This window comes from Suillus paluster (genome assembly GCF_016628075.1).
Source record: "Suillus paluster strain FC165 chromosome Unknown EDB91scaffold_16, whole genome shotgun sequence".
Taxonomy (NCBI): Eukaryota; Fungi; Basidiomycota; class Agaricomycetes; order Boletales; family Suillaceae; genus Suillus; species Suillus paluster.
The window spans coordinates 136,759-160,667 of record NW_024537576.1 but is presented as its reverse complement, the minus strand read 5'-3'; the positions used below and the strand labels follow the sequence as shown (position 1 = coordinate 160,667).

General features: G+C 48.1%; 8 protein-coding genes across 8 annotated transcripts; 4 read left to right on the top strand and 4 right to left on the bottom strand.

Annotated features, from left to right (window-relative positions):
• Positions 1-685: 685 nt before the first annotated feature.
• On the top strand, positions 686-3,160 carry EDB91DRAFT_1246682 (tyrosyl-DNA phosphodiesterase-domain-containing protein; the record flags this gene model as incomplete). The annotated part of the gene is made up of 13 exons (XM_041322693.1): positions 686-705; positions 758-1,121; positions 1,180-1,317; positions 1,373-1,573; positions 1,630-1,638; positions 1,690-1,770; positions 1,817-1,960; positions 2,012-2,227; positions 2,276-2,458; positions 2,512-2,622; positions 2,673-2,888; positions 2,941-3,057; positions 3,116-3,160. The coding sequence occupies 13 exons, from the start codon at positions 686-688 to the stop codon at positions 3,158-3,160; spliced, it is 1,845 nt and encodes a 614-aa protein (XP_041178908.1).
• A 382-nt stretch (positions 3,161-3,542) lies between these two features.
• EDB91DRAFT_1123024 (uncharacterized protein) lies at positions 3,543-6,079 on the bottom strand. Its single transcript, XM_041318303.1, has 9 exons — positions 5,932-6,079; positions 5,730-5,878; positions 5,582-5,676; positions 5,422-5,533; positions 5,321-5,366; positions 4,604-5,271; positions 4,439-4,554; positions 4,251-4,383; positions 3,543-4,199 (listed from the first exon to the last, which is right to left on the bottom strand). The coding sequence occupies exons 1-9, from the start codon at positions 6,024-6,026 to the stop codon at positions 3,718-3,720; spliced, it is 1,896 nt and encodes a 631-aa protein (XP_041178907.1). The 5' UTR covers positions 6,027-6,079; the 3' UTR covers positions 3,543-3,717.
• A 1,061-nt stretch (positions 6,080-7,140) lies between these two features.
• On the bottom strand, positions 7,141-9,152 carry EDB91DRAFT_1236503 (aldehyde dehydrogenase; the record flags this gene model as incomplete). Its single annotated transcript, XM_041321467.1, has 13 exons — positions 7,141-7,243; positions 7,303-7,375; positions 7,436-7,474; positions 7,538-7,597; positions 7,658-7,713; positions 7,772-7,846; positions 7,902-8,179; positions 8,244-8,634; positions 8,688-8,726; positions 8,790-8,874; positions 8,912-8,990; positions 9,016-9,069; positions 9,120-9,152. 13 exons carry the CDS (start codon positions 9,150-9,152, stop codon positions 7,141-7,143), a joined length of 1,365 nt encoding a protein of 454 aa, XP_041178906.1.
• Positions 9,153-9,614: 462 nt separating this feature from the next.
• Positions 9,615-14,648, bottom strand: EDB91DRAFT_1236502 (glycoside hydrolase family 38 protein; the record flags this gene model as incomplete). The annotated part of the gene is made up of 29 exons (XM_041321466.1): positions 9,615-9,660; positions 9,715-10,030; positions 10,126-10,245; positions 10,299-10,434; positions 10,494-10,508; positions 10,531-10,619; positions 10,670-10,734; positions 10,903-11,045; positions 11,096-11,189; positions 11,241-11,340; positions 11,393-11,724; positions 11,774-11,792; positions 11,918-12,020; positions 12,070-12,122; positions 12,175-12,202; positions 12,252-12,273; positions 12,329-12,456; positions 12,508-12,591; positions 12,641-12,699; positions 12,755-12,851; positions 12,877-12,889; positions 12,941-13,212; positions 13,266-13,406; positions 13,465-13,721; positions 13,792-13,796; positions 13,869-14,028; positions 14,078-14,137; positions 14,190-14,237; positions 14,366-14,648. The coding sequence occupies 29 exons, from the start codon at positions 14,646-14,648 to the stop codon at positions 9,615-9,617; spliced, it is 3,288 nt and encodes a 1,095-aa protein (XP_041178905.1).
• Positions 14,649-14,768: 120 nt separating this feature from the next.
• On the top strand, positions 14,769-16,434 carry EDB91DRAFT_1272521 (GNS1/SUR4 membrane protein; the record flags this gene model as incomplete). The annotated part of the gene is made up of 9 exons (XM_041324599.1): positions 14,769-15,152; positions 15,293-15,588; positions 15,651-15,739; positions 15,864-15,867; positions 15,922-15,967; positions 16,020-16,060; positions 16,107-16,176; positions 16,225-16,319; positions 16,345-16,434. The coding sequence occupies exons 1-9, from the start codon at positions 15,080-15,082 to the stop codon at positions 16,432-16,434; spliced, it is 804 nt and encodes a 267-aa protein (XP_041178904.1). The 5' UTR covers positions 14,769-15,079.
• A 652-nt stretch (positions 16,435-17,086) lies between these two features.
• On the top strand, positions 17,087-17,967 carry EDB91DRAFT_1080667 (uncharacterized protein; the record flags this gene model as incomplete). Its single annotated transcript, XM_041315267.1, has 4 exons — positions 17,087-17,325; positions 17,422-17,585; positions 17,650-17,744; positions 17,767-17,967. 4 exons carry the CDS (start codon positions 17,087-17,089, stop codon positions 17,965-17,967), a joined length of 699 nt encoding a protein of 232 aa, XP_041178903.1.
• Positions 17,968-19,054: 1,087 nt separating this feature from the next.
• On the top strand, positions 19,055-20,038 carry EDB91DRAFT_189783 (uncharacterized protein). The gene is made up of 4 exons (XM_041326375.1): positions 19,055-19,381; positions 19,448-19,687; positions 19,754-19,825; positions 19,883-20,038. The coding sequence occupies exons 1-4, from the start codon at positions 19,325-19,327 to the stop codon at positions 19,958-19,960; spliced, it is 447 nt and encodes a 148-aa protein (XP_041178902.1). The 5' UTR covers positions 19,055-19,324; the 3' UTR covers positions 19,961-20,038.
• Positions 20,039-20,555: 517 nt separating this feature from the next.
• EDB91DRAFT_189737 (uncharacterized protein) lies at positions 20,556-23,279 on the bottom strand. Its single transcript, XM_041326374.1, has 9 exons — positions 22,772-23,279; positions 22,538-22,717; positions 22,355-22,485; positions 22,175-22,300; positions 21,769-22,116; positions 21,586-21,717; positions 21,217-21,533; positions 21,129-21,167; positions 20,556-21,077 (listed from the first exon to the last, which is right to left on the bottom strand). The coding sequence occupies exons 1-9, from the start codon at positions 22,993-22,995 to the stop codon at positions 20,646-20,648; spliced, it is 1,929 nt and encodes a 642-aa protein (XP_041178901.1). The 5' UTR covers positions 22,996-23,279; the 3' UTR covers positions 20,556-20,645.
• Positions 23,280-23,909: the final 630 nt, after the last annotated feature.

Below are 23,909 nucleotides of genomic sequence, written 5' to 3'. Positions count from 1 at the left end.
AATCTCCACAAAGTTTTTTCCCGCACACCAAACACTGCTGCACATCTTCACGATCCAACTTTGTTCAGTGACAGGCACTGCAAACAGTCGCAAAGCCCCGTGATTGCATCCGATACCTGCGCTCCTTGGACGTGGGGAGTATGAACGAGGTAATTGTACACAGAGCTAATGTGATGCGATAAAAAATACATGTCGTCAACGCGGAAGGGAGAGGAGGATTGCCCTAGGTATGGCCGTTCCGACTTGGCGTGTCAGGCGGGACAGTGTTCGTACCGCAACCGTACGGCACTGTAATTGTGGGGTCGACGGAAAATGATGAAATGAGAGTATTTTCAATCTTGAGCTTTGTCTGCTAGATCTTGTGGCGAACCGGGACTACCTCCATGAGGAGAACGAATGAGATTCATGCGCCATAGTGAGTGAGGGCTCAGCAGATGCGGAACCGTAGAGTGAACCATTGTTATACTAGTGACGACGAGAATTATAATCTCGGGTGGTGGACCGTCTAGTCTGCCCTAGTCAGACCAATCGAAGGAAAACAGTCGTTCTATGGACCGTCGTGGTTGTCGCGTCGACTCCAAAAGTCACGTGTAAAGCACGTGCATCATCCCTACGCGTGTTGCGTCTGCCTCGTATTCATTATCGCCTACCTGCAAGAACAAGATTTTAGAGGACCTATCTGGACATGGACGAAGATTTGGAAAGGTCAGTCATGTCTATCGCAACTTACATGGTTTCTTCTTACCAGACGAGTCAGAGTGCTTGCTTTGAGTCTCCAAGAATCACGGGCCAACGCATCATCATCGAGGGCCATTTCGATCAGTGATTCTGAAGACGATGACGACCATGACTTTCAGTCTGAGCTGCAACAAGCAATAGAAGCGTCCAAGGCTGAAACTTTGCGGTCCACGACGCAATCTGTCCATGATTCTGAGCCTCCATCTCAGAGCTCTCGGAGCACTCCAGCAGCAAGCTTTTTGTCCGAACGAGCACAGATGGAGAGAGAACGCCTTGAACGGCTGAAGAGGGTGCGTGGGCAGGATGCAGATGATGGAGGTCCCAGCTCAAAGAGGCAACACGTTTCCTCCTCTGAAATACGCGCTAATGGTAGAGCAAACAATGTTGCTTCTGCTTCTTCATCTAGTGTCTCTTCGGGCTCTTTGACAAGTTCGCGAGCAGCCGGCGCTACTAAACCCCCTATACCAACTTCTGAGCAAATGTTCTGGGATGGCGAACTACGCCCAACAGCCAACAAGCATTCCTGAACCCCGTCAAGATGGAAAGCCCACTTTCCGCCTCACAGAGGTACTGGGTTTGGTACGCGCTGTTTCTCCTGTGTGCTTATTCCAGAGGCGTGATACTGTAACTTCAGAAATCTGATATATCCTTTGCCATCATAGCGTCGTACTCGACGTCTGTCTCTTGGATATATGAATTCTTTGCGCCCTCTACTCCAGTGATTATTGTGGCACAGCCTGACCAGTCAGGTCAACCAACCATCAGGAATGTTCTTCCAAACTGGGTCATGACCGCCCCTTTTCTTCGTAACGGACGAGGTTGCCAACATATGAAAGTAGGTTTGGTGGTCCAGCATTCCACAACGCTCCATTGACTTCACCACCACCCTAGTTCATGCTTGTGAGTTCATGCAGATCACTTACACAACACTGACTGAAATTTTGTCTGGAGATATTCTACAAGACTGGACGATTACGCGTTGTAATATCCACCGCCAACCTAATCGATTATGATTGGCGCGATATTGAGAATGTGAGTTCTGCACTCAATCCAAGGGAGTCCTTGAACGGTTTTACAGGCCGTTTGGCTGCAAGATTTGCCTTTGCGATCTGCTCCGATACCCCACGATCCCAGAGTTGTCGATGACTTTCCGTCAGTCATGCAAAACGTGTTGCGTGCTGTCAACGTTCGCTCGGCGCTTGCGAACATGCTGACAAACGACGTTAGTCACGAAAGGAATCTCTCTTGCTGCACTACTAACCATGTCCCCCAGCACCCAAATCTACCTCTTCAAACTGTCAGCGACTTGCGAACGAAATGGGATTGGTCAAAAGTAAAAGTCAAACTCGTTCCTTCTATTGCGGGTAAACATGAAGGATGGCCTAATCTCATCTTGACTGGTCATACCCGGTTGATGAAGGTGATCCGTGACATGGGGCTTCGCACCGGCAAGGGAAAGGCTGCCAAGGACCTCGTTATCGAGTGTCAGGTATGTGAACATTTTCAGTTCTTCCGCGGGAAGGCTTATGTTGTGTAGGGCTCGAGTATTGGAACTTACTCAACTCAGTGGATCAACGAGTTCCACTGGTCAGCACGTGGAGAATCAGCCGAAGACTGGCTGGACGAGCCAAAAGCTAGACGTGCCAAGTTACCATGGCCCCCAGTGAAAGTTATCTTCCCCAGCTTGAAGACCGTGCATGATAGTGTTCTTGGTGAACCGGTCAGTCGTCTGTCTTTGGCGATCCCTCTTGAAAATCTCAAAATGATTAACAGGGAGGTGGCACCATGTTTTGCCGCACTAACCAGTGGGAAGGATCAAAATTTCCTCGAGAGCTATTCCATGACTCGAATAGTGCTGGTGGACGAGTACTGATGCACACCAAGGTATGCCAGTACAAGTGCATTTACGGATCTCTGACCCCTTGACTCTTCAGATGATTATAGCGACCTACCGCCAGAAGAAATCTATATTTGAGATGGGCAGTCAATCGAAGGGGAAAGGAAAGGAGGTCTCTGACAGTGAAACCGAGCCTGAATCCGACATCGAGATTCAAAACGAGCCAATCGGCTGGGCTTATGTTGGCTCGCATAATTTCACGCCTTCAGCATGGGGAACGCTGTCTGGCTCGGGGTTCAACCCAATACTCAACGTAAGTCGGTTCCAAGCCCCTTTCACGATGCTGTGCTGATGGCGTTCATCAGGTGGTCAACTATGAGTTGGGAATTATCTTCCCTCTTTACAACGCGAAGGATGTGGAGAGGGTGTCGTGCTTCAAGCGTCCAGCGAGGAAGTATGTGAGCGGACAGGATAGACCTTGGGTGAGTTTAATATCCGTGTGTTATTGGCGCGTAAACTTATGAGATGTTTGTCTTAAAGATACAGGAGGAGTCGCAGTTACTGCGGCAGATCCAGCAGTCGTGATGCTACATACTTCGCTAACATGATCATTACCTAGAAGCTCTTCGATGGTTGTCGCATACGATTCAATTCTCAGTCAGATCCAGTCTTTCCCGTAATACACAAGTTGCGAAAGTGAACAACGGTTTGGGCAACGACAAATCCAACTTGTTAGAAACTATACAAACGATTCATGTATGCTCTATGCCGATAGCGCTTAAGTTGCCGGTTCTCGGGGAGAGTGAGCGTTCAACAAAGACGGCAATATATTGATTTTTTTTAAATCTCTTGAGATGATAAACTTGAGAATTTGGGTCTCACTTAGGCTTTAGGAAGGTGAGTGACTTAACAGTCATATCTGTGCAACCTGACACTGAGCTAGGCTCGTGACCAGCCTGTGTAGCACTGAGCTTGAAAGGTGTGTATTAAAATAACAGACAGCAATACGATAGCATCTGCCAGTCAAATCGGCTTCGGACGTCAATAGATAGCTAGCATGTGAGTACATCTACATCCACAGATATATCCTTCGCAGATGTCAAGATAAAACAAACCATCAAAACAACACAGCACAACATAACTCATACATTCGTTCTCTCTACGTCCTCTTTCACCTCCCTCCTCGCCTTCTCATCACCATCGGTGCTCGACACCTCGCTCTCGCTCTCAAATTGGTAAAGTTGCTCAGGGGTGGGGTTCTGGAATAACACAAACTTCTTGAAGCCGTAGGGTATCTGCCGCAGGCCATATGCAGCGTGCGTGCTGAGTGGGACAGCGAAGATTTGATCGAGCTCCTCCAGAGTCCTACCCTTCGTCTCGCGCACGAAGAGTAAAATGAGCACCCAGAGAATACAGCACCATGCTGCGTACCATCCGAAGGCACCTTGTGGCTTGAAAGCCAAAACCAGCGAAGGCCAAGTGATCGATAGAACGAAGTTCCAGAACCAGGTGGTCGCGGTGGCGAAGGACATGCCGATGTCACGGATGTATAGAGGGAATGCCTCTGCAGAGTAAGTGAACGGCACTGGGCCTTCGCCTGGAGAGTAGAAGATTGCGAAGAGGTCTGAGGGAGTAGATATCAGCGACGATATCTAGTACCAACAGGATGACATACATATTCCAATACTAACGCCAGTCACACGACCTGTTTCCGTAGTGCTCCAGAAGGAGAAGCCCGTGATCAGAAGACAGATAGCCATGCAGGGGAATGTGAACAAAAGCAAGTTCCTCCGCCCGTAAGTGTCGATCTATGGTTTCAACTTTCAATACTTATGAAAACCGACTATCGAAAAGTCGACTCACGGTGAAAACAGCAGGCAGCGCGAACAACCAGTTAAGTGCACCGAATCCGAGGGAGGAAGCCAGTGCCGCAACCTGTGTGAAGCCAGAAGACACGAAAATGTTGGATGAGTAGTAAGCTGCAATCGCGTCAATAGCTATTTCAAAACACGAATAGGAATATCATACCAATGACGTTGACACCGCAAAACTGCTGACCAAACATGACAACCCAACTAGCAAGAGCAGCATGCCTGTTGCGCGGAATCGTGAACATCTCAACGACACGGTTGCGGCCCTTCCTCATCTCGTTCTCAGCCTCGAGCAAAACGTGAATGTAGTACAAATCGCGGGCAGCCTGAACGCGCGAGAAACGAAGCCGACAAAGCTCATTGAAAGCATCCTCGTAACGACCCTTGGAGATCAACCAACGAGGAGACTCGGGTGCAAATAGGACTTGCATACAGACGAGAAGACCGGGGATGCCGGCAGAACCTAACATGAGACGCCAGTTCAAACCAGTCACACCTCCGCTGTCCGGAATGAAGTAGAATGCCAAGTCGATAAGGTCTCCTAAAGCAATGCCGAAAGCGGTCCACATCTGCCACATCATGACGAGAGCACCACGTATGGGAGCAGGGGAACACTCTGCGGCATAAACTGGGACAGTGGCAGATTTAGGACCGATACCGAAACCAAGGAAGAACCGTGCGATGAAAAGGTGCCACCAGGAATTTGTGAGTCCAGACCAGATACATGTCAGGAAGGAGATCAAGCAAGTGACGAAAATGGTCTTTTTGCGCCCAAGATAGTGGTTGAGCGGGTGCGTCATCCAACAAGAAATGGTGGCACAGCATCTGTGAAGTGATAAGGGGCGATACTTTGCAATGAGAACGAAGCACACACAGGTAGGGTGCAGAATTGACGAGTCCAATCAACCATGAATCACGACCTGCACCACAGTTGTGAACGATGATCATTGGTGCAATAAAAAGACTTTGGCGCACGGCTATTAGTATCACCTATGCCAAACTGCTTGGGATAAAGAATTTGGGCCCCATTGATCACAGCCTCATCCATCCCCTGAACTGCAGCTGCAAGTGAGGACATCACGACCATCTAGTTTAACGGGTGAGCTATGGCTGACTCGGAATGAGGGACACCGACGTAATACAACATGGGCGTTTGCTTCCATTTGTTCGTAACTTCTTCCGTCAGAATACGTTGATCTTCATCTGTAAACATGTCTAGACGAGTGTGACCTGCATACCAAGAAGTTTAAATCAGGCAGTGAAAATATCTCGCTTCATCATACAAGTGGGATCCTGTGCAACAAGCGCCCCTTTCTTGAGCTCAGGCAGCAAATGAGTCAACCCTCTCTCCTGGGCAAAAATTTCGACCTCCGCCATAAGACGATCATAAGGTATACCATGTAGGGGGTTGGATAACTTGGCATCGGCGTTACTGACAAAAAGCGTCAGTCTGGGCGGTGGACACAGGGGCGATCTTATACGCACGCTATAGCCCTGGTTTCCGCATCCATATTTGGTGCGTGGTGGTGAGCCGAGTGCTCCGTTACGGGGTCGGATTTTTCGTTCAAGGGCGACGACATGGATATGTCAATAGGCGCGCTGGAAGGAAAGAGGGCGGAAGGCAGCCTTGCTCCTATCGGCTAATTCGAAGTTGGAATTATATAGCACGGCGCTCGGTAGCCCAAAAGAGCATAATAACTAAAAAAATAACATGCGCTATGCCGTCATCGATTCATCTCTAACATCCGAGGTTGCCACGAGCAAATCAAAAGGCCACCCCAATTTCTGCATGTATTTTTATCCAGCCATGTGACTGAATACGCTATGACCTTGCGCCTATCGTCGAGAGGACCCCAACGACTGCGTAAACCTTTCACACTAATCCGCGATGCCGCCGACTCAGTTGTGAGCTTTACTGTAACGGAGGACAAACCATTTGAGCGCGATCAGAGCGTTGCCAACTTGCCAACGTTAAAGAAGACACGTTTTATGAAATGCTAACAATTCGTCTTACGCATCACGGGTCCAGGTCGGAGCCTATAATATTCTGATGCGAGCTCGGTCTGACGGACGTATTGGAAAAATTGGAAATCTGTGGAAATGAGTATCAATATGCACTGGCCGAAGTGGTAGATTATATCAGAGGTAAGTACCACCACTGCGCAGCAACAGACTGACACGTGTGGGGCCCCGAGCGTGATCGTTGCTTGACATAAAATGGCTAGTTCGCGGAGTTGCTTTCGCAGCCATATTTGGACTCATCATTCTGCTAATGACTCAGGACTCTTCCTGTGAAGGCTGAAAATCACAGCCTGACTTCCATGGAGTATTAACAAAATTTCTGAATGTGTGGTATTGCTGTGGTATGTCAGGTTCACTTCCAACTATCCCCACATTAATCAGCAAGTCTTCTCGAGAGGTTGATGCCGGCGCATCTAATGCTTACCCCAAAATGTCCCGCTTCTTCTAGCCACAGCATCCGAACCATATCATGATATCCTGTTCATTGTTCTGACCGTGGTATCTGGGGTACGTTTCACACAGCTGTACATCCTGCTCCAAAATGAAACTACGGGTACATAACAATGTTCCATTGGTACAGCCGGTGGTCCGCATACAAGATGGCTCGGATCCAAAAATCTTACACAATGTTGTTCGAATCAGAAACAGCACGCCAACCCCATCGATATCTTCTCACAGGCGGTTCGGTTGAATGGGCATATACACCGCAGCAGTTAGTACTTTCACTGCCTCCTCCGAGTGGGGCGGGTATCGACTCGCCAGGTGTGGCTCAGCCCTATCCAGGTTGAGATCAGGCTTTAAAACGGCAAAAAGTTAACTGAAAGAAGAACTCACTCCTTCGGCATGTCAATAGAGCTACGAAGCTGCGTAAACGTATCGTACGTATGTTTCATAACCTGGTATCCATCTGTCACGGCATTCAACGTCAGTGGCATTCTCCGCGCTCCCAGGTGGAGTGGAAACTCACAACCTGACTCGCCTACCCCCGCAAATGGTAGTTCGTTTACTGGCCGATAAAAGTGGGTGAACGTCGGTCCAAGTATGACATCGATACCGCCAAGAAACATACCAGAGAGCTGTTGGAAGGTGTCATTAAAGACAATACCACCGCTTTGTGTTTCCGAGACAACTTTTAAAATTAGATTGTAACATTTCAGCATGGATCAACAGGATTGGCCAAGAAACGTACGCTGTTGCTTCACGCTGTCGTTGTCGCTAAAAGCGTACAGAACTAGCGGATGAGATCTTTGTGCGGAAAGTCAATCAAACGGCAAGTTGGATCATGGGGATGAGAAGCACTTACCGTGAATTAACGAAATCGATCGCCTGCTTCAAAGAATCCACAGGCACAATAGGCAATATCGGACCAAAGAGTTCTCTGTGAATGCCATGCTGTCAGGATCACATCTCCATCCACACAAGGCAATACTGACTCTTCTAGCAAGGAGTCGCCGTCCGCGACGTTCTTGACAATGCTAGGCTCAAGCCTCCTCCTCGCAGCGTCAGCGCGACCCTGGAGAACAATCTCACCCTTTGTGCGGGAAAGGAGCGATGTGAGGCGTTTATGGTGCGAATCTGATACGATACTTCCAAACAATGGGGAATCCAGCGCACCCTCGGGGAAGAAAGCTTTGTAATGCTTCTGGAAGGCTTTGACCAGCTCATCCTGCTTGTCTCGCTGTACGAGGACATAGTCAGGTGCCACGCAGATCTGCCAAATTCCCGTTCAGTCCGTTACGCCTTGCTGAATTAAGGGAGATGCCCGATCAACTTGCCTGTCCTGCATTGTTGCACTTGCCCCACAAGATTCTCTTTGCAGCAATATCGATATCATATGTGGAGTCAATGATAACAGGACTCTTTCCACCTAATTCGAGCGTCAGTGGCGTCAAGTGCTTGGCCGCAGCGCTGGCGATGATCCTGGCAACCTTGCCATTTCCTGTATAGAAAATGTGGTCCCACTGAAGTTCGAGAAGCTTTGAAATTTCAGGCACGGCACCGTTGACAACCTGGTACGCATTTGGGTCGAGGTACTTTGGCACAATTTCTGCCAATAGCTGCGAGAAGGTTGGGACAAGCTCGGAGGGCTTCAGTGCGGCAGTGCAGCCTGCTGCGATTGCGCCAATGAGAGGTTGGAAAGAGAGGATCATAGGGTAGTTCCATGGTCTGTTGAAGCGCGATGTGAGGAAGTGAAATTGAGATAGCACCTTTCGTCTCACGAGATTATCAACACAGTCCCCCTCGGGGCCTTGTAGAGCCTAGGCATGTATGGTCATCATCAGTCACATCGATGCATCGAATCCGATCATCCGATCGCTCACGTTGGCTTCCACGACTTCTGCCAATCAGGCACGTCAGGATATTCGGTCTTGGCCCACTCTGGGAGCTGCTCTGCACTCTTCACAGCTCTCTCAACGACAACGCCCACTTCAGCCATGAGGACCTTCTGTTTTCGGCTTTCCGAGATCCTTGTGTAGGGCATCGCAAATGAGCTCTCGTTCATTCTGCGCCATGCGTGCAAGCTGGTATAGCTGGTGCTGACGCCACGCTATAGGGGCGGGCCAATCCGCTGCGGAATGTCGCTCGAAGAGCATCTCTGATCTTCAGCGCTAATGGAATCGTGCAACAAGTGCTGAACAGATAGCACTCACCTTTGGGATTGTACTGATGGGAGTTGACAGCATGTCGATCGATCGATCGAGCGGTTAAGCGATCAAGCTAAGCTCTACCGAATAGTGAGAGATAGTGCGGCTTTGGTTTCATTCACACCAATTCACACACTGGCAAACACTGGCAAAGACAAGCAGCCGAGAATTGTGACTGTATGCATATGTGATATTAACACCCGGGCCCGTCGATGGGTTGGTGTTTGTCGATGCTTCGTGGCATACTATAGTTTCGCAACGGTTTGCGGTGAGTTTTCGCGACAGCCAAACGCGAACTTACATGTGTCAGTTCGGACCCGATAAGCAGAAGGGGGGCATCATGATATCATGATCATTGGTACAGTGAAATCGTACTCCAAGCTTCAAATTCCAGCTCGCACATAAGTAATACTAGTACAAACAACCCAAGTGTACATTAAGTACTACATACATACAAGATATAGTCCGCGCCCATTCTGTCGACCAATTCGAGATGAAAAATCACAGTTCCTCGTCAACAGTGACCCAGCTATCTCTCTTCGCAGATCTGTAACTCGACATGTCGGTCACGCCAAATTCCATTGAATAGGAGAAGACTCACGTAAGCGCGATGTTTGGAATGTCAGACTTCTTGGTTTCCAGAACTAACTTCACAGTCTTCACTTCGAAACCTCGGAATTCGAGCTTAATTGTGCTACCATTCGCCGTGCACATCAGGCCAAGTTCCCCTTTAGTGTCCTCCAGAATGTTCGTGACATACGCGCGCTTCACAGGCACATGTTGACCAACATGTAACTTGACAGAACCATGTCCACCGAACGCTTCGTACATGCGCAAGATGACAGTTGTGCTGGAAGCCTTCGGTTCGAAATCGTCTTCTCCTCTCTTGATAGTCTCCAAGAATATGTTCGGTGCACCTTCGAACCAGAATGGGAGAGACGGAGCGGCACGGCCCCCGTTCTGTCCAGGAATAGTTCTCACTGATGATAGCATCAGGCTCATGACTGCAGACATATCAGGGGATTATCCTGACCGTGTAAGGGCGAATTATAAATAAAGGCAGCCATCGGAACGTCGGATTCAAGGAAAGAGCCTATGTGAGGCATGACTGCCCACGAGAACTCGTGCCTGCCTAAAATAACATGTGAGGCTGGTTTAACATTCGTTGAAAAACTCGAGTCAAACCTTGGTCTTGCTCTGCGTCAGGAGCCGTGGCAGCTCTGAGCAGGGAGATACGAAGGACGTTGCCTTCGCATGCAAAACCATATTTGGATTCCGAGAGGAACGCAACACCATATCCATACTCGCTGAGATCCGCGAACTGATGGTTCATGGATGAGTCTTGACGGAAAACAAAATAATCAAAAGGAATACACGCACCTTATGCCCACAGACCTCAAACTTGGCAGCGTCCAACTGTTGTGTTCTTGTGCGTCGGCCGCTGAACGAAACCAAATTGGGACTCGTAAGTCGCATAAGTGTTGTTGATGTCCAGCGGTAATTCGACTGCAGTGATACATTAGAACAATGCCGCAAGAGGTGTTACTGTCACGTACATTTGAGGAACTTGTGTCTCTCATGCCAGTCAACTACGGCGTCGAAATTGAAGAAAGAGCGAGAACTTCCTTTCACCGTTGCTAGGCTTCCGCTGTAAGCACTTGCTTCTGCATTTCCGGAGTTTCTTACCAGTGATGGCATCAAGAGAGATCTGCACAGCCGGTACAATTGATCAGCATCGGAACGATGACCGTGAGGACCGCGATGGAAGGAATGAAGGCGTGGCAAGTACTAGATACGCACCGTGACATCGATTGTACTCTTCCCGTACTTAACCTGCGTCTGAACAGCGGCCCGAAGAGGCCCTTCAGCTATAACCCGAACTTGAGAGAATGAGAGTGGAGTAGACGTTTCGAGGTGGTGGAATTTCCACATCTGCAACATTCAAGATAAAGTCACGTCATCTCTGGCCCGAAATGAACAACATAATGAAAGAACGGACCCCAGGCATCCCAATAATTGGGACGATCTTCGAAAATGACCAATCCACCGGAACTTCCTTTGGGAATAAGTTCACGGCTTAGAGGTAGCATTGAGTGGGTTACGACGGTCAAGGAAGACACGACTAACCCAAGTTTCACGTCGATCAGACTGCTGATTCGTCCTTGCAAGATAGTGAGCTGGACGTTGGCGTTTCTGAGGACAAAGTGGTCCGTTCCATTGGTAAACACTATAAGGGATGTTCAGTATCAATATGTACTGGGGAACTTTATCAGACACACCAGATGCAGGCATGCAACCCGAAAACATCCCCACAGGTTGTGACGCGACATTGTTTCCAGCCGAGTGCATCAGGGCATATCCGTACTTGCCATCCGCAGATGCTTGCATAACTTGCGCTTTCAAGCGAGCAGCACCTCCGGACAGAGGAACCTTGATAACATCATGACGTTCGAATGACGTGGGATTAAACGCGATGAGCGTTTCGGATGCCGGGGTCGATAGAAGGGGCGAGGATCGTGGGAGAAGAACACTGAATGCATCCTCGAGAAGACCCGTGCACACTTCGCGAACTTCGGCGTACAACTTCTCTGCGTCCTCATAGACCATGCCGCTACAAAACATATTCAAACTTTAGCAGGACATGAAGAACTGCGACTCACATTGCAGATCCAGGCAAGACTGACACGGTCATTTTAGATACGATAGAGGTGCCAAAACTACAAAAACTTACCATCATGGACTGTCGAAAGGATGAGTACGAATGATAACTAGTACATTATGCATTATGGATATAAAGCACTTACACTGATTGAGCAACACTTTCTCCCAGCACTCATCAATGGCCTGCTTTGGATACACATACGAATGTCCCTCAGGCTTGAGGAGCGAAGTCAGGGTAGCCACGCGCTGTGATTGTTTAGGATAAGAGTGCAACCGCGGACCAGGCAAAACCGACCTCTACGTCTCTCAGAAGTATCTCGCCCTTCCTATTACCTTTCTTGATAGAACCTACCAAGCATATAATCAGCGTTGAGGGCGACAGGTAGCATTAACCGCTTACCATGAGAAGTATAGGTTCCCCTATGGAACTGTCTCTGGGCTTCAGGACTGTCTGCTGACGCTGCTGAACACACTCACTTCAAGGTACAATTCTCCTTTCCTACAAATCATGGTACGTCAGCAAAAAGTGACGACAACGGGAGGCTTGACATCACCAAACTGGTAGCGTCTTTCCCGCCTTCGAATCTTCCTCAATGTCCTCGAAGAACTCCTCGACAGAGCTTCCCATACTAACAGACGGAAGTTCTCTGTGTTCGTTAGTAGCCGCGCGAATGCGCCGCAGCTGTCAAGTATCATCAGGCTGGACTCGAAGGCCCGAAATCAATGCCCTTACGTTCTCTAGCATCTTAGGCAACGCTCCACCGCCTCCATCTCCGTTTCCAAAGACAAGAAGGGCAGTAGCGTTTGACTCAAGATTCTAGATGCCAGTGAGAAAGAAGACTCATGGCCAATTGTGTCGCCCACACCTTATGATTCGTGATCCCCTTGTTGACGTCTCCAACTGTCGCTTGTGCAGTGTAAGTATCTGCGCGGATGATTTAGTTAGCATTGGCAGGACTGCTAGCTGGACGTGATCTTACCAACGGGCGTCATATGGCAAAGCACTTGCGAGCCATCGATGCCAACCCAATTGAAGGTGGAATGCGGGAACACATTTCTTTCCTCATCATCAACAAACTAGAAAAACAACTCAAAATGACACCAACATGTTATTCCTGCCACCATATCGTAAGCTAACTGCAAACGAGGTGCATATATTCACGTACCAGCTCAACTTCTGCGTGAAGAAGTACTTCATGCCTGCATCCCTGATCAACTGCGGGTACGCTGCAGTGAGCCCGAACGAGTCCGGGAGCCACGCAGTCTCGCACCGCTTGCCAAACCGTGACTCGAAATAGCGTTGCCCGTATAGAAATTGCCGGACGAGGGCCTCGCCTGAAGGCATATTTCCATCGTTCTCAACCCACGAACCACCAATGAGATGGAATTGGTCAGAAGCCACTTTCTTTTTGATACGTTCGAAAAGCGGAGGATATTGCTACAAAGAATGCATACATAAGTAAGTGAACTGAGAGGAATGGTCAAACACACCTCTTCGAGCCATTTGAATTGCTGGGCTTGCGAACAGGCAAATCTATGTTCTGGATAGCGTTCCATCAAGTCAATCTGAGTGGACCAGGACCGCGCGGTCTTCTGCTGAGTGACTGAATACGGCCACAACCATGCTGTATCCTGTTTAAAGCACAGATATTAGAAAAATGCTCATGGCCTGCATCGGTAAATCACTAACGATGTGGCAGTAGGAAATTCCGACAACCTGGGCCTTTTTGGGACCTTCGTTGTATATCTTGTCGCCTTTCGCGTGCCAACCTTTTCCGAATACATCCTCAGCAATTCCGCGCAAACGTTTCACGTTCTCGGGATCTCCAGATTTAAATGCATTCATGATTTTATTAGCTGTGACAAGTGCCTTGTTTTGAAGGGCAGTGTTGCCAGGGACAGTGTCCACAATTTCGCGAAGAGTGTCGAAGTCCCACATTAGATGCCCTGAGTAAGTTTGAGCCGAGCGCACGGTAGAAATGTGAAGTAACATACAAGCATCTTGGTTTGGGACAACTAGGTCTGCAGACGCAAGCTGAAAGTACCTGTTCATCTATATGGAAATAAGCGTCTGCGTCGCGCTAAGGATATGACAAGTTTACATCTGGTGGAGCGATGGTGTCTCCATTCCATGGTACACCAAACATCCCGTTGCAGCTAGACTCGATGACCACAGCATAGTGGCCGTCACGAACCGCTTTAGGTGGAATGATATGTTCTACTCTGCGATCTCCGCCATAACCTCCCGTAATTCCTGAACAGCATCATTCATTTGGGATTACCAAAAAGATTACCCAAAATACCTTGGAGCGGAACGCCATCCGTGGAGAATATCATAGCTTCGCAGCCAGGGTCAAACTCGACTGGAGCAGGCATACTTCAGTATTATTTACTGGATGGAAACCCTTGCCTTACATTGTACGCGCTCATACTGTTGCCAGTAGGAAGGAATCTTGAGAGTAACTTTCCACCAGTGGTTTGTCTGCAAACAAATATACTTGTGAGAAACAGATACGATCCCATAGCATTGACATACCCCTGCGAAGAGAGGGTGAGTTGAAAATAAATGCTGAACATGAAACGTGACCTACAAGATGGTCCAAATGAATCGCCCTTCTTCGCTGGCTTGAATTCTTGTTTCATTGCCTCCCGAAACGAGGGCTTGGTAAGACCTGGTGCGCTCCAAACCTGGAGATCTACATTGTGCGAGCCATCGACGCGATGAGTGAAGAGGATAGACGTCAGGTTGACATCTTGGAAGTGACCGCCAAGGAAAGTGGACAGTCGGTTCTGGGTCAAACTCTTGATCCATTTTGCCCCAGATCCATAATTGAGTTCGGGGTAGTTCTTCTGGTTTTGGTTGTGTGAACACATCGTTGACTACAGCTGTCGCAGTACCTCAACAAGCTGCCCGGTAAGTAGTACGTCGTTGAACCGACGTGGGGCCTGGGGATGAATGAACGTGGGACAAGCGGCCCGTAGGTGGGTTGCGCTCTTCACATTGTCACACGATGTTTGACTCAAGTTTCCTCCTGGACAAGACTAGCGCTGACTGCCGTACTATAGGTATAGACTGACTTAAAGACTACGTTATCTCTAACACTCTGATGATGCAGATTTGTTGCATTCAAACTTCAATGCCTTTTTTTCTTCAAGAGACGTCATAAATCTGTGGACCATCCAGGTGAAGCCTTCGTTCTTCGATTGTTCTGAACGGGTGCTCCATTCCTATTCCTATCTTTATTACAAGGCGACACCACAGCTCACAGATGCCGGTATAATCAGCCTGGTATAAGCACTATAATATGTTTATGATATCATCAGTAGTAACAAAATGTCGTACACTGGAAAGCAAGCGGCAAATCCCGGGCCTGCACCGTAGGTAAATATCTTGAAATTACGTCCTCAAGATATTTAGTATCACCTGCAGCTTCAACGTCAACGACAGCACTCATCATTCAACTTTCAATCTGTTTCAGCATAATTGACCCCTTTCTCTGATCTCCGGCTTTCGATAGTGCCAGCGGACTGTATCCCTACTCATCTCAAGTCACACCTTCCGGGCGTCTCGACTTTCTCTACATGGGCAGTGGTGTCAACCGTCATTGTCTCCTGTCTTGTTTCCATCTTTATGGCACGCGAGCTCATGAAAGATCGACATTCATTTAAGCTACAGACACTCTTCAGATTTCACAATGCATTGCTCAGCGCTGGTAGTTTTATTCTTCTGTTGTTGATAGCGGAAGAGGTCGTTTCAGTATGGATAGAAGTTGGAACATACGATTCGGTGTACGCACCATCGTCCTGGAATGATGTGAGTAGTGGCCTATAAAAGTTGCGATTACACTCACACGACACACACGACGAGTGGTGCAGAGACTAGAGCTCTACTACATGGTGAATTACTATTTCAAGTACTATGAGTTCCCCGACACGTTATTTTTGGTCTTGAAGAAGAAATCTCAGTACGTGGTCGAACTTGAATATCCTTTGCGAACAATTGTAGACCATACCGCCAGCCTTTTTACACGTCTTTCATCATGCCTGAGCTGCATTACTGGCTTTCGTTCAATTGAATGACAAATTGAGCCCAGTAAGTGGAGTCATGTGTTTTCATTTTATCCACCCTCCCTGCCTTGCATTTTAGTCTCGGACCGCTGTCTCCATCAACCTTCTTGTCCACGTTGTGATGTGTAAGTAACATGACACTGTTCGAATGTCGTGGCTTCTGAAAATTTCCCGCAGACTGCTATTACTATGCGACTGCAGGAGGCGCCAAATTCTGGGTAATCGCACCACCACTCTGCCCAACATTCGCTCACCGTCACACAGTGGAAGAAATACCTCACAGCCATGCAAATCATCCAATTCATCATCGACCTCTTTGTATTTTATTTCGGCCGTGCGTGCCCTTATTTCTCATCTGTTCTCTGGCTCAATTTTCGCTCAGTGTACCAGCACTACGTCCACAAGTATTTCCCCGCACTTCCGCACCTTGGCGATTTAGATGGCGATAATCCCGAAATATTGGAGAAAAAAACCAGTGTAACTTCCGTGGCGGACGACCGAGTACGGCCCCATTGTCACAAGTCGGTGCTCTTTTCTGATGCTAAGGGTGAAGCCCCAAACTTTCCTAACGTCAACGAAAAATAAATCCTGAACAAGCCGCCAATTGTGACAGCAAGACTGCCGGCGAGGAAAAGGGGGCTGATTGGCTTTGATTGAAGAGCGCGCACAAGTTGCACAGCTCTCAGGCTAGCTCAGTGCTCTGGAATTTGTGAGGGATCTATATGCGTGACGGGGATATTTGCCACTTCGGCGCACATATCGATACTGCCCATATACTGGCCTGTTAAATTGTTCACGATCTAAACAAACGACGACTTGAGTATACTAGGAGTGTCGTACCTTCATAAAATACAAAACGTGAAGTTCTGAAAACCATTTGGTGAAGAATTCCAACGCGGTGGAGGGCACCACTTTCTCTTCAGACGACGGTGGCTGAGAAGTGGTCGAGCAATGTACGCCAATGGCCGAAGCTACAATCAAAATAGACTCATGATGAACCACTGACCTCTCTTTAGAGCCAACGAGTCGCGTTAAATACCTAAAGCCTCCGAGTCTAGCATAGCACAGTTTCACAGGCTTGACGTTCTGCGCTATAAATTTGAATCATCTGTTGTGGTAGGCGTACGCAGGAATGGAATACTAGTCTGTCAAACTTGCCTTGAGTGCCTTCTTGTCGGTCGAGACTATTGTTGACGATAAGCCATTAGGTACTTTTAATAGGTCGAAGCAGAACCAGGCATAGTATGGATGTCGAGGGTTCGGAACCAAGTACTTACCGGACCCCACGCACTTGGTTCTGGGATCCCGTGAGCGCCTCGGGGCCCTGCGATGTAGCCAAAGTAAGAGCACGTGTGCTTCAGATGCAACAATATAATCAGTGTAAGGCGATGAGGAAGAGCGAAGAAGCTACCGGCGAGGCGCTGTGCACAAAACAAACACAAACAACCTTGAGATACGACGGACGAACAGTTGAACTGGATCGGTGTGCTGAAATAATTTTGATATGTCGTTCATGGCGTCTGACGATGCATCCAACACCTATCTGACTTGCCCTATTTCTGTGACGGCGATTTGCAAGTCACTGGCAGGGAAATAGAGGGCATTATAGAGAAGGAATGACTGTCTTCCTTCTATATGGGGAGACTGCTGGCAGGGCCCGCTATCACTTTGCATCTGCAGTGGTCAAACTCCTGACAGGCCTGCATCAAATCTCACTACCATTGCAAGGCTGCCGTGCATATGGTAAGAATTCTTTGTTACATTCTGCGAAACAAGAGTTCCTCATCTACTTTTTTTCGTCTCCCAGAAATCTACTTCAGCAAACCACCCGGTATTAAGGCACCTCCAGGGGATGAGTATACGAGGTCGCGCTGGTTCAGTCCGACGGATGGACATGCCCAGGTGTGGCCGAGTATTGTTGCAGCTTCTCACTATCAGTTTCGAGTCTTTGGAAGATGGCAAGGTTGGGACGCTATCACGTCGGTTTCTCGATGTTTCCGTTCTCGCTCTTGCATCTCTCCCAGTACTAAGTAGTCTCGACGTGAAGTTGTGTCATCTTTATCACCCGTTGAAGATGGTAACAGCCTTTCAAACCTGGAACGCGGAAGACTTTGACCTCGCCTAACAATTACTTAAAAACGATGATGGACAAATGTGAGTGCTGTTCAACATCTTTCCTCATACGAGTCTTAAATTTTTGGGAGATTCGAGACACTACAGGTTTGCTACTCGACGCAGCGTCACCTGAAGATCCTGTTTGTAACGCCTTAGAGCATCAGTGCAGTCTGCGACTCCACAATGCACAATGACATCCTCTGACATCCTGGGCAAATTTCTGCCTGGTAAAACAACTGAACTATGGGATCATGCTGATCTCTGCCCTCGATTTGTCGCTGCTTGCCCTGAAAACAGGACGATAGGACCAAGGTTCCGTCTCACATCGGTTAGACCCGTTGAGCGACCACTGGACCACTCATCTGAGCTGGCCATCCTGGGTCACTCGCTGCATCATTGCAAACTCCCTCGAGCCTGTCACATGAACGAAATAATCTCTGCTGCCCTTCTCCACGGACCACGGCATCGTTGGACTGTTCAAAGAAGACACTATTTCTCCGTCTTGCCTGACTTGTAGCCAGCCCTTCCTCGTGTACACAAAATCTGGCTCGTGTACTTTGGTCCTGACCCAGTTCCGAATAATCCAAACTGAAGGCTCTTCGTCAGAACCTTCGCCTCAGCGCAACGTCCTGAATCTATCACAGCGACGCACTCATTCTCGCTCTTTTTTATTTGCCTCTCGCGCTGTCTACCATGAAACCTCACTGGCGTCCTACGCTCGCACACAATGGCGCAACGCCATCGCATCTATAAAATATCGCGGTATCATCATAAAAGAATTGAGACGGCGGTTCAGAGCTTCTGCCTATTGCTGACACTCTGTTTCTCCCCTTGTAGGTTCCGACCAACAACCGCACGGCCCCGTGGTGTGTATCACGTCTCCCTCATTTAATCATCACTCGAAGACTAGAAATCTCGACCAAGATTTCATGTACCAAACATAGTACTTACAGTATACTATGTCCAACCATGATCATTGCACATATATAACTTACACGGCGCAAATGTGCCAGAAATGAAAGGATGTTTGTCGAATGTAGAGTAACGCATGATTATATTTTGCGTGGTTCAATGCTGAGTTTATATAGAGGGTGTTTGGTAATATGGTATTGTGGATCGAGTAGCGTACAGAGAAGAGATGCGATGGAGTTCCCACTCACCATCACGATGATCAAGTGGATCAAGCGCCAGCACCCCCCTTACAAGGTCAACGCTTCGTGAATTCGCCCACAAATTTGCCGGCAGTCATACTACAATGTTACCATGCACGCCCATCCGTCACCCACCCAGCGCTGACCTACACTACGTACAAAAGAACGTCAGTCTCTTCCGGACCTTCCTACTCTCCGAGTCTCCCCTCGTTTACCATGCTCAAGTACATGCACAAACTCCAGCTCGTTATATCAATCCTTGGATTTCTCAAAGTACGCCGCACAAAAGTCCAGTGGTCACTCTGAGTGACAACCTCCTTACGAGTCGATATTCAACAGTCCCGATCTATACATACGATTGCGTGTGTCTCTTCTCCATCCATTCCTTCTCATCCTTTCCCAGTCATGACCCTCGTCACAAACATCCTCGACGCAGCCCTTCAAACCGGCCTTCAAGAACGTTTCCATTCCTATATCCTCTATCATCCTAGACATCCGCTTCGTCCAGTGCGGAGACTATCTCCTCAATGTCCAAGGCAGTTGTCAGGTCGTCGACTTTATCGCATACGGCGATTACAAGTCCGTTGGTTCACACCATGAGCGTGTCTCCTATCTATTTCACGTCCCTACTGACTCTCTCGCCAGCGTCATCGTCACCCTCTTTGCTGGCCTCCTCGACCTAGGGCTAATATTACACACCCTCGTTTTCCTTTATGCGTTCGTTGAAAATGCCTTTTTCATCAGCGCTATTATGCTGATACCCACTCCTTGCAGCTTCGCTCACTCTGCTCGGTCGTCCTGCCTGATTCACCCGCCAACGTTGGCACTGCCAATCCCGCCTCCAGAAAGTAGCGCATCATGTTTTCGTTTTTAGAAGCAGTATTACAGGCAGTGTGTATAGGTAATGTTGCGAGGGTATGAGTGGTGGGTGGTGGAGAAAGATTCAGTTCGCTGGTGGGTTATTTTCATATGCGCGAGCTGGTTCATCGAGAACGGCGATCGCATTCAATCGCTCAAGCTCATGAATCACGATTCACGTGAGTCTATTTGCATTGCGATGAGGATTTGCTACTATCTTACTGGTATATTGTATACCAAGTTTATCCTTATTACTTACTGACTCCCTGCCATTGTAGTACACACTATATATTATCCACCCGAAGTCCGCTTTTCTCTCCCGGAGGCTGTGATCAAGAGTAGCAATGTGAACCGAAGATGGAACCTGATACTCTGGATTCCGCACTAGATGCGAAATGGCAGATTATGGCGCCACCTAAAGCATTGGTGCAGGATAGCAAGGCATGGAGAACGACAAGCGTGACATGCTGTCCAGTGTGGGTGACATAAGAGACGAACATGATGTACTCGCATATGTCGTCGAGGCCCGAAAATAATTATGTCCACCTACATACGTCAGACAAGAGTAATCATGGACATGCGACGGAGAACAGAAACCACTTATGGTACCTAAAATCATACGGTGTGCTCGAACAGGGGAGTCAGTTTCCATAGATTTCTTCTCCATACCATTGTCCTCCTAAGCCTCCTCTTTCGACACCGGGGGTTCAACTTGAATCAACTTCTTCTCAATACCCTTGTCCTCCTTATGCTCCTCCAGCTTAACCTTCACGCGTTCGTTGTAGATTATCCCGTTCTGGTCGAAACCCCTGAGCGCGAAAGTCCCACCAGCGGTTGCCATAATGAGATGAAGAGTGTTTGATACGTCAAAGCTGGTCCTGTGCCGATCAGTGTGTTTCTCTCTCCAAAACTGCACAAGACTGTACACGGCGCAGAAGATAATGAGAATGGTGATAATGGTGATAGGAAGCATGGCGAGAAGATATGTCGGGGATCGGTTAGTCCAACCTATCGTTGATATGTACATAGTCCCATTGACCGGGGAAGAGAGGTTGTTTGGGATAATATTATCGGGGAAGCTACCCACGACCATAAACCCCGAGCGCAAGAACTGTGAAGTGATGTCAGGTCAATATGGATTGAAGGGACTCAAAAACCTCACTGTAGCAGAGAACTCAACAACGCCAAGCCAGTACTCCTCCTAAGAAAATCATAAGAGCTTAACAATAATCTTGCGGCATGAAACTCACAAGCTCTGTATATATCTGTTTTTGATTTCCGAGATTGTCGTCGATGGATGTGTTGGTTGTCGAGGAATAGATCGAGTACAAAGTATCTCCGATTGCGCTGCTCATAAGCCCCTGCGAGTTGGTCGCCTGAAACCTGACAACTCCAGCGACGAATGACAGCAGATTGCTATTCTCTGGCCGGAAAGGGGTAAACGAGGTGGCAACGGACGAAATTAGGTCATTGGAATAATCGACGAGGACTGTTGTCAAGAATGGGACCACTTCGCACACAGTTGCATTAAGGAATTGATACTTATAAAATCCTTGTGACAAAATCGCTATAGGAACAGAGTCTGCCAATAAGTACCAAGGTAGATTTCAATGGCTTACCGAAGCTTGTGTAAGTTTGATTCATATTCATAGGGCCTGGGCATACGACAGATGGAAGAAAGCCACTCCCTGACGGGTTCGCATTTCCGCTTTCATCCACCATGGTCACATATTCCTGCGTCGTCAGCGTATCTGGGAGCTGGCAAGTGAATTTGAGACAAGATATGCCCGATCAAAACTCACTGATACCACAGTCTGTAGTGATATTCCATAAGCGTAGGCCCGCAATGGAGTTACTCGAGTCAGAAGCAGCCGGATTTGAGTAGATTACGTTGGAGTTATTCGTCTCCCAAAGGTACTGCGTTTGACTCGCGTCGATGGACTGACAACTGACGGTAGCCGTTAACCCCTGCTGCCACATCGAGTAGTTCCTGCTGAAGCCTTGAGGAATAGAGAGGCTGGTGTGTTTTTCCGGTATGGTTTGTGTGTTGACCGTAACATTTCCACCAGAAAACGAGAGACGAGTACCGTTTGTGGCATTTGGAACTCCATCCGAGCCGGAATATTCCTCAATGGTGGGAACGATTCCCTCTAGATTCACAACACAATATGCAAAGCGGTCTCAAGTGACCTGAGGGACTAGACGTACGAGTGGATATGTGATATTTTGCGCCATTGAAATTGAATGTCCCAGGAAGACCATAGGTATGTCCTGCAGCAGCGACTCCACTCAGCATTCCGCCGATATCGAGAACCTCGAATGAATTGTCCCGCACTTGGGTGGCCTATGTTATGAATAACCGATGTAACAGAAAGTAGGGATACACACTGTTAGTGAGGCCCTGCTTTTGAAATTCTTCGTAGAGCAAGGCGGAAAACGCGCTTCCGGTTATGTCAAGTTCGGATCCATTCATCTGTATTGGCCATAGGAAGTAGGTAGGTGTCAAGAGAGTTGTCCACCTATGTCCGCATTCAGATTAGACATAGAACGATGCTCTTAGAGACGATTTACCCAGCTGTCAAGAGCCTTTGCACGCCAAAGACGAACAGCGTCAGGGTGGTCCATAGCATGAACTCAGGTCTCAAAATAACAGAGCCCTTGGCCAAAGCGACAAAAGCACTTAGACGAATGAGAGAGATGGGTAGCGACATCCGATGTCTTAGTGCCTCTCTGACTGAAATGGCGAAAAGACTGGATTTCTTTTTGGTGAATGGCAAGTTAGAGAGAGTAAAAGGGTATACCGACATAGTGTTAGTGACGGAAAGCACAGTTGCTATCAATGTGACAACCATTGTCAGATCTCCGGGGTGACGCCTCATTAAGTGGCTGACTTCATCGGATGGAGCAAAGCAACCATAATATAAAACAGCAGTGAGGAATCCGTACCCAAATCCCAGGATAATAACTTGGACAAAGATAATAGCTGTGATACGCAGAATGTTTGTGAGGCTGGCGGGTGTACAAGACATTGCAGAAATAGGGATGAGCGCAGCATCGATGCTGGTACTCGGATAGAAATATGATCTATTTGGCGGAGTACTAACCTATAATGTTTCGGGCGCCTTGCCTGCATCGTGATACGTTCGTGGTGGGTTTACTTCATTTCATAGCCTGGACCTTCATAAGACCATGAGTTATGGAAGCATGCAGCGGATCTCATCACACCAACATGTGTGCGACGGGACATAAGATGTGTGTTCAGTTGGAGACTGCCCTTTGACTCTATTGACGGCTAAGTTAATAGAACAGGACCTGCATCGATGCACAAGTAATACAGCTTAAATGTTGCTCGGATTTTTTGTCTAGACACAAATTAATTTCAGTATTGCCATAGAAGATGCTTCGAAAGTTGATGCACACTTACACTTACAGCATTTAATCACCCAATACTCGTGGAGTGAATTGTCCTGGGGAGCTGGAGAAATATATCGCTGTCAACTACTAAGGTAGTCTAGAAAACTGCAAGTCTCACCAATTGATCATCCTTCACCCGAGGAATAAAGCATCCCATCAAAGATAGATGAAATGACAGTCGTATATAACGCGTGGTCAACACGTCAGTTCGTCATGTAGCCACGAGCGGAGGATATTAGGGAACAGAGAAGAGCGAGGAAGCCAGCGGGAACGTCGGGGAGGACATACAGTTGTACCGTGACATTAAATCCTGGCACCCCGCGCCGATATGCTCATCAAAAATGTGAGTAGGCTGTGAAATAGGAGGTCAGAACATGATGTTACGGTCTCGTACAAGATTCAACCGACCTTGTCGTGATCACGGACAATACGGTGGAAACTAGAGATATTACCAAAGTCAAGGGCATGAGGTACTCGACGATTAATCTGACTGCCCAATCTGGGAGGGCTAATGTATCTGAAATACGAG